The sequence below is a fragment of the Crocuta crocuta genome, unplaced genomic scaffold (assembly GCF_008692635.1).
Source record: "Crocuta crocuta isolate KB4526 unplaced genomic scaffold, BGI_CrCroc_1.0 scaffold143, whole genome shotgun sequence".
In the NCBI taxonomy this organism is placed as follows: Eukaryota; Metazoa; Chordata; class Mammalia; order Carnivora; family Hyaenidae; genus Crocuta; species Crocuta crocuta.
Genome location: NW_027529175.1, coordinates 1,250,892 through 1,260,257, shown reverse-complemented (window position 1 = coordinate 1,260,257; position 9,366 = coordinate 1,250,892). Strand labels below are relative to the sequence as shown.

General features: G+C 38.5%; 1 protein-coding gene across 1 annotated transcript in view; it reads left to right on the top strand.

Annotated features, from left to right (window-relative positions):
- Positions 1 to 472: 472 nt before the first annotated feature.
- Positions 473 to 9,366, top strand: part of MRTFA (myocardin related transcription factor A) — a 99,182-nt gene continuing 90,288 nt past the window's right edge. The window contains 1 exon segment of the mRNA XM_077757930.1: positions 473 to 720. Coding sequence (XP_077614056.1) covers positions 675 to 720 — 46 coding nt within the window. The 5' untranslated portion in view covers positions 473 to 674.

Sequence of the window (9,366 nt, the reverse complement as noted above, 5' to 3'; positions counted from 1 at the left end):
TTCTCTAGTTAAATGTTCAGCTTCCTTAGTCTGTTATCCATAAATATCACAGAAGAAAAAGCCCTTAGAACTCTTTTTCAGAAAACTAACTCACCACATACAATTCTCTGTATGCATGTGTTTATATGTGCCTGATTCCCATCCCCACCTCCCAGTAATGGGTCAGTAATTGGGCTTGTTTGTTTCAAAAGATTGAGTTGTTTGAATTGTGTTTTAATCTGTTGCTCTAAACTGCATTAGCAGCCCAGTCCCTTATACTAAAGGTTTTGAACAAAACCTTACCTTCTCTTCCTGAAAAGGGTTGGGGGTGGGGAGGAAGCATTTGATCTGTGTTCTGAAGGTCTCTTTCTGTATGTCTCTCCCCCTCCCCCCAGAGACGAACAGCAAGGGGGAGGAGCTCACTCACTGTTCTAACCACACTTCATATGTCTTAACTTGAGCGCCTTTTGGTTTCCTGTCGGCAGTAATTCAACTCTGTGCCATCTTGACTTGCCTGAAGGGTGGATAAATTGGTAACTGCACTGAGAAGGGGACTGAGTTCTCACAGTCTGATTTGAGCATAAGGCACGAGATTGAATTTATGAAAGCTTCAGTTGCCTCTGAAGACAACATCTTCTGTGACTTTGAATTTTTTCATGATATTTGTGGGTTGCTGTTTCTGAGAAGAATCTGTCATGACTCTCCTGGAACCAGAGATGTTAATGATGGCTGTGCAGTCCGGTAATTCTGATTTCCTGCAGATCCTGTTTGCCATGGGTTTCTTTAGTAAGGTTGCGTATATCTGTACTAGGATTGGATGGAAATGGGAGGAAGATAGATGGGGCTAAACATAAATCGTCCAGTGAATGTGCTTCATGTTCAGGTTTTTATTGTAAAAAAGTATTAGTCTTTTTTTTCTAATTGCAAACTCCAGTTATTCAGACAGAGCTTTGCTTTAGATGTTTACTGACTTAAGATTGTTCAGTGAGAAGAAAATATTTTCCTGTAATTAAGTGGTTTATTATCATCTGTAGCACTGCTTTTAATGTAGGATAATTAAATTGCTTTTGCTGTTTTATACATTACTGTCTACACTCTATTATTAATGTCTCTTCGTGACAGAATGTTTAAAAAATTTTCTTCAATTCTTTCTCATTTGTGGTATAAACTTCTTTATCTTCTTTTGGTTCTTGGAAATGTTCTTTTATAACCCATAAGATCGAGACTCTTAAGTTTCGGAGATGGGAAAGTTTGAGCTAGAAAGGAGTCAACAGAAAGAATGTTGAGATTTTTGAAACTCTCTCTTTGTCTCAAAACAATTTTCTCAATTCAGAAGTGTCTTTTAAAATAGTTTAAAATTCCAGTTTGTTTTTAATGGTCTCCTTTACTTTTAGCATTTTGAAACTTGTAAGTTAGTTATCTAAAAATAGGGAATGTACTTTTGTTATTTTTAGACTTCTGCTAAAATGTAGTCTGTAGCATATCTTGAAAGATTCATACAAGTGGCATTTGCGGACCTTTCCCATCCACTGGCTTTCACTCATTAGAATGAGCTGGACTCCTTGTTTTTGGCAGATACTGTCTCAGGCAGAATTGGTCTTACTGTTCTCCTTGGGGAACACTTAGATAGTATGTTGAAAGACACAGATATCCATCTGAAGAAGGGATCAGATGCTATTAGGTTAAGCTTTATGAACAGGGAAGGGCAAAGAGGAAAGATACTGCTACTGTTCTGTTCTTTCTGGTTTTACAAATAAGACCACGACGAGTAATTTTTTAGTTGAGTTCTCCTGTTCATATATGCTATATTGTTTAGGTTGTTGCCTTTCCTTTTCCTCCCCCAGATCTGTTGGGCTCCCTGTTCTAAACAAGATAGTATGCTTATCTGACTGTTTCCCACCTGGCTTTGATGAAATCACTCCCGGTTAAACTGGCTTGGGGTTTGTTTCGTTTTGTTTTCCTTCTCTGTGTTCTGGTTCTCTGTTGTATGTGGGCAAGTGCACATTTTATCTTAGGGAGTATAAGTTAGCATTTAAACTCTCTCACCCTTCTTTGATCACTTTGTTACTTACAGATTATCTCAGTCTAGTAACTTTTCTTAGTAAAGGTTAAAAGATTATTTGCTTTCCCCTAAGGGGACTTACTTCTTGTCCTCCCTAAGAGCTGCTTTTCCTATGACATATGTTGGGCAGGGCTAGCTACCCATCTGTTGGACCAGCTACTTCATAAAACTTTCAAAGGATAATAGTATGTAAGACAAGTACGATAAAATTGACAAGGGTGTTGGATACAGGTAGAATGAAAGGTCTGCAGAGAATAAATAACATGTATGTGTACCTTTGTCTTTTGCCTATGTTTGTAAAAGTAGAGAAACCCCGGTATAGCAAATGGATTTCTTTAGTCCTTGTGGTTCCTAAATGTTCAAAATTTTTGTAAAATTGTTACTGTTTTCTTCTGAAGCTGTAGCCATTATGCTGCATTGCAACAGTAGTATGATAGCTGTATGTATGATGGGAAATGAAAAAGCATCATTATGAAGCCTTGCTAAACTAAAAGCCAACTGTTCTTTCTAAATAAGTCAAGATATTTAGACTACATGAGCCATAGGTTAATTTCTAGCAATACAATATTTGGGCTTCCCTAAATATATACTTTATAGGTGAAACTACTGTTTAATGGGATTAAAATTTTAATGTTGATTTAATTTTAAGAGAGAGAGGGGCAGAGTGCAAGCAGGGGAGGGGCAGAGAGAGAAGGAGACACAAAATCTGAAGCAGGCTCCAGGCTCCACACTGTCAGCACAGAGCCCAATGTGGGGCTTGAACTTACGAACTGCCAGATCATGATCTGCGCTGAAGTCGGACATTTAACCGACAGAACCACCTAGGCACCCCTGTTTAATGAGATTTTTAAAAATAAACTTTTTAGACAAGATTTAAGATGCAGAATCTTTACCCTAAATTAAACTTTAGGATACTGAATGTTAAGGCAAAGTTCCAGGGTACATTGTGTACTTATTAATAGTGTTCATTTGGCATTTGGAGTTTGGGAGATTTTGGGGAGACATGATGAAGATTTTCATCGTCTTCACTGCTGATGGTCTCTTACTGACCCTTTGAGATCCAGTTCAGATGCTGCCTTTCTGTGAAGTCTCTGAATAGAGTCAGGCCTTCCCTCTCTCTGTTCCTACAGCACCACTTTTACATTGTAGACTAATTATCATTTTTACCTGTCTCTCTAATTAAATGATTAGCTTCTCAAAGGCAATATAGTCATCTGTATATTGGCTCCTGACACTGGCACATGGTAGACACTCAGTAAGTATGTTTTTTGAGTAAATGAAAAATCTGGTTTGGCATACTTCCCCTAATAAATAGGCATAAGCCTTTAAATCAAGATGGTCTCAGAATTTTTTGAAATCTGTTTTGCGTTAAGAAATGAATCCTCCAACTAGTGTCTCGTCTCTTAGCCAGTCCTTGCCCATAGTAGGTGCTGTTGAATGCTTGGCTTTCAAAATTGAGCTTCTTCCACATCTAAGGATGTGCAGTGTGTCCTGTCTGTCTTCCTATGATGTGTATTGTTAAATCTAAGTGTTCTGATAAAGCCACGATTAGAGGATTAAAGCATCTGTCACCACTGTGGACACCTGTCTAGATCACTGTAATTAGAAAACTAATGATCTGAGATGGATATTTGGGATTTCTGAAGTTAAGAGTAAGGGAATGTTGGGGCACCGGCTGATGCATTTTAGAACAGAGGAATGCTGGGGCTCAGCTCTTGCCAGCTAGTATGTAAGACTTTGACCAGGCAGGCCTTGTCCCTGTATCCAGCCAGTGTAGTCTTCTTAGTTTCTAATTCCACAACAGTGGGACAGAGTTCCCTTTTGAGAAAGGAATTGACACAGTTTCTTAGGTTTTTGTTGGGCCCTTGACATACCTTGATTTTGATGAGATGCAATTAGGGGGTCTGTTTTTTCTGTCTCTTTTGTGCACATATGTGTACATACCCTCCCAACCCCCATACAGCTGCACTCAGACAAATCCCAGTGCTTGTGTATGTATAGGTTATCTCTGGACAGATCATAAGAAGCTGGTAACAATGACCCGGAGGATTGGCATAGAAGAGACTTTTTGTTCCACAAAACAGTTATCTTCTAGTTTTATTATGATTATGGAATATCACATAAATGTGAAAGAACATACAGAGTATGTATTAGAACAATATATAGAGTATATAAACTCATGGACACGTTACCCAACCTAAGAAATAGAGCAAAATATGCACTGAAGTCCTCCAAGTGCCCTCTCTGATTTATCTCTTAGAAAACGGTTTTCTTTGTTTTTAACTGTATCTGCCTTTTAAATCTTTCATGTTTTGTACCATATGCATGCTATTAAAAAATATTAATTAACAATTGAAAAGTGTTTCTCAGTCCATTTTTTCCCTCATCACTTGATGTCTAAATACTTAATTCTTAATAAACTATGAAAGAAAAACAAAACAATACTTAATTCTTGCAGATTTCTTTTAAAAAGCTTCTAGTTCATGGATCATTACAATTTGCCTCTGAACTGTATATTTTATAATAGTTTCAGTTGGGGAGAGGGGAATAGTAATTCATAAAAATGAAGTTGAAGGAAGATGGTGGGCAGGTAACTTTTGCCCTTTTTGGTAGTAGGCTAACTTGTTAAGGAGGGGCCCCCCTGTTTGGGTTCACATCACTCAGGGATTTATAGAGCTGGTGAAAAACTTCCGGACTTTCAGCAATACTTACCTTTTGAATCTCCTAAAAATCTAAATATTAATGTGGGCTTTTAAAAAACCATATTTTTGCTTATATTCAAGGGATTTTAGAGCTTGAGGAAACCTTAAATATTGCCTCCTAAGGTTTAGTTAAGATGACAAAACCGGGGGGAGCCTAGCTGGCTCAGGCAAAAGAGCATGAGACTCTTGATCAGGGATTGTGAGTTCAAGCCCCATGTTGGGTGTAGAGATTACTTAAATAAACAAAACTTTAAAAAAATTATCCATTGAGGATAATTTATTTCCTCAAGTCACATAATTAATTAGTAGCAGAGATAGATGGAGAATTCATTTCCTTACTCTCATGACAGTGCTCTTTCTGCTGTAACATACTTACAAAGAAACCCTTCGAGACCTCTGATGTATGAGATTGCTTATAATTTTCCCCAGAGATCTTGGTTTTCCTTGGGTTTTTCCATTGCAGGTTTCTATCACTACTCAGGCTGACTCACATATTAATAGGTGGAGATAAAAACCAATGCCTGAGTGTCTAGCTCCTGCCCCTGAGAAATGGAGTCAAATTCTGTAGGCCCTGTGGTTCGCTGGTGGGCCTCTATCTTGCCTTCCTTCTCTGGTCTGGTTGATGATCTCATACCTTGATGGTGATCTCAGAAGACAGGTAGGCAGACAGATCGCTATTGTCATCAGTATTCTGGATTATATCTTACTGCCTTTTCTCTGACTCATTAATTTATCTGGGATTCCCTTAGAATTAGGACCCAGATCAAAGGAATTTGAATTCATCTGTCTGTCTCTATCCTTTTTTCTTCCATTTTGTTTCCTTTTGGATGAGGCAAGCTGTCAAGACCATGAACCACAGTTTTAGCTTTGTTAAAACAGTGCCAAATGAAATAAAGATGAGTTTCATACAGTCTTGTTTTTTTTGGAACTTTATTTTTATGATTACCACATGCATTGTTTTTGAAAGGATTTTCTTTATAATAACAAGGAAAAAAATACGAAAAACCCTCACTCTGCCATCAACAACAAAAAGTAACTTTCTCTGCCTTTCTCTCAACAAGTTAAAGGGCAGTATCAGGCTGAACTCATGGTGTCTGGGGTCTTCTTGATCTCATGGCAGTCACATAAATGGGATGGTTGCTGCAGCATTGGAGTAAGCATAGTCCAAGGGCCTCGAACAGAGGAGTACATGACAGTTACCCAGCAAAAATAAATTTAGTTATGAAATGTTTATAGCCTGTACATGATAAAGATTTATGTGTATTATCTTAGTTGATCTTGACAGCAACTCTTTGAGGCATCTATATCTTCACATTTTGTGAAGGAGGAAACTGAAGCTCAGAGAGGCTTCAGGACACACAGTAAGAGTTTACATTCAGGTTTTTTACTTTAAACACTAATTACTTACACTTTCCATTTAAAATGAAGATCAAGGGTGTCTGGGTGGCTCATTCGGTTAAGCGTCTGACTCTTGATTTTGGCTCAGGTGATAGGCTAGAGCTCTCTCCACTGAGTGTGGGGACTGCTTGAGATTCTCTCTCCCTCCCTCTGCCTCTTCCCTACTGCACACGAGCACATGTGCACCGTCTCTCTAAAAGAAAAAGAAAAAGAAAAAGAAAATGAAGGTCAGATCAGAGCCCTTCTCACTCAGAACCTGCTAGTGGTTCTCATTCACAGGAAAAGCCTCAGTCTTTATAGGGCCTACAAAACCCTGCAGCTCGGTAACCCTCCAACGGCATCTGTCCCTCTTCTCTCACTTGATGGGTCCTAGCCGCACCTCTCTCTTTGCTGTCCCTGCACACCTTAGGGAGCGCTCCTGTTTCAGGGCTTTTGCGCTTGATACTCCTTCCACTGGGGCACTTTGTGCTGGGTAGCCTCCTGGCTTGCTCCCTCACCTCCTTCAGATCTTTGTTCAAATGTCACTTTCTCGGGCCTTCCCTGACCACTCTAAGATCCTTTTTTTTTTTTTCCCCTTCATACCATTTATCATCTGAGGGAACACCTGCTTTATTTGTTTATTGTTTACTGCTACCCTGCCCACTAGAATATAAATACCTCACAATGGGGACTCTCTCTCTGTCTCTATCTCTTGTTTTCTGCTGTTTCCAGCACTTGACACATATAATAAGCACTTAAAATCATTCTTGAATAAGGGATATATCAGAAAATTTGGAAGGTGTTTTAGACAAATATGTTCCTGAGACCGTGCTTTTCAACTATTTTGTATAGCATGCACTGTAGTAATGAGTGTAGTGGTTCTCGCCGTGTGGTCTGGGGAACCCCTGGGTATCCCTGAGACCTTTTCAGTAGGTACGAGATGAAGGCTTTTTGTATATTAAAAAAAATTTTTTTTAATGTTTTATTTATTTCTGAGAGAGAGAGAGATACAGTGTGAGCAGGGAAGGGTCAGAGAGAGAGGAAGACACAGAATCTGAAACAGGCTCCAGGCTCTGAGCTGGCTGTCAGCATAGAGCCCGATGCAGGGCTTGAACCCACGAACCGTGAGATCGTGACCTGAGCTGAAGTCGGACGCTTAACCGACTGAGCCACCCAGACGCCTCTTTATATATTTATACTAAAATGTTATTTACCTTTTTTACTGTTGTCCTCTCATGAGTATAACTATAGTTTTCCAGAGTTACATGATACATGATATCTCAACAGATTGAATGAAGTATATATGCAAATTCAGCTGTCTTTTGGTAAATTATACATTAGATTTGCAAAATTAGTAAAACAGAAATACTCTGGGTTTTTTTGTTTGTTTTGGAAAATAATTGTGTTTTTCATAGAAACATGTTATCATGAAACGTGGGTTTATTATTTTTTTAAGTAATAAATATTTTAAATGTTTTCATTTTTAATTTCTTATCTGAAAACATCTGGTAGATATAATCCACAGTAACAAAAGCTCTTTGAAGTTCTCAATAACTGTAAGAGGGTAAAGGTATCATAGCATCCAAGTTTCAGAAGAGTAGGCATAGTGTTTAAGAGCATATGGGACACATGGGTGGCTCAGTTGGTTAAGTTTACAACTTCAGCTCAGGTCATGATCTCACAGTTCATGGGTTTGAGCCCGGCATCAGGTTCTGTGCTGACAATTTGGAGCCTGGACCCTGCTTTGGATTCTGTGTCTCCTCTCTCTCTCTCTGCTCCTACCCTACTTGCACTCTGTTTCTGTCTTTCAAAAATGAGTGTTTTTAAAAAGTCTGAGAGCATTGACTTTGGAACCCAGATTTCTTAGTTCTGCCAGTAACTAGCTGTGTGATCTTGGGCAAATTCCTTAAACTCTCTGTGCTTGTTAATTTCATCGCTAAAATGGTAATAAAAATAATGGTAATAGTATTAATGCCAGTCCCAGGAAGTTGTTGTAAGTATTAAATGAGTTAATATATGTAGAATGCTTATAATGATTCTGGCACATAGTACTTAATGCTTAAAAAATTTTTTTTTAATGTTTATTTTTGAGAGAGAGAGACAGATCTTGAGAAAGACAGAGGCAGAGATAGAGGGTAGACACAGAATCTGAAGCAGGGTCCAGGCTCTGAGCTGTCAGCACAGAGCCTGATGTGGGGTTCAAATTCACAAACTGTGAGATCACCACCTGCACCGAAATCGAGAGTCAGATGCTTAACTGACTGAGCCACCCAGGCGCCCCAACAGTTTTTTTTTTTTTTTTATTTCTTCCTGTATATTCTGACAACTTGCCACAACTCTTTGGCATTTGGCAACTCCTATAAAAGTTTTTAAAAATGTTTCTTCTTTAATCTTGAAATAATTCTGGGAATTTTCTCTAAGGAAATTATAAAAGGTATATAAGATTTATGTATAAGGGTGCTTATAGCAGTATTGTTTATAATAGTAAAAAAAACCTAAAACAAGCACAAATCTAAATTTTATTTTATTTTTTTTAATTTCTAGGATAGAGAGAGAGAGAGAGACAGCGTGAGCAGGGGAGGGTCAGAGAGAGAGGGAGTCACAGACTGAAACAGGCTCCAGGCTCTGAGCTGGCTGTCAGCACAGAGCCCGATGTGGGGCTCAAACCCACGAACCGCGAGATCATGACCTAAGCGAAAGTCGGATGCTTAACCGACTAAGCCACCCAGGCGCCCCGCACAAATCTAAATTTTAACAGTAGCAGTTGGTTAAATAATTTATAGTGCATTCACATGATTGAATATGATTAACTAATGTAGTCATGAGATTATTTGAAGATGTGGAAAAATGTTTACTATTTGTCCATTTGGTCCTTAAAAAATGACTATAAGAATATATACCAGAATATTATTAGTTGTTGCTGAGTAGTAGGGTGTTATCTTCTTTGATGTTTTCCTGTATCTCTCTGATTTTCTATCATAAACATTTATTTCTGTTGTATCCAGATGAAAACCATATTTGTGTGTGTGTGTGTGTGTGTGTACATGTAGGTTATATAGGTACAGTTAGTTATATAAGAGGGAGAAAATGGCTGGAAGTATAGCATCTTGGATTTGGAGCTAGAACTGTTGATTAGGGACCTCTGCAGGCAGACCAAGCAGTGCATGGTAAGGAGGCACTCCATCCCATTAAACTATTCCTTCTGACCAGTCTAGTTTGTATAAATCGCTTTTACATTTTTTGCCT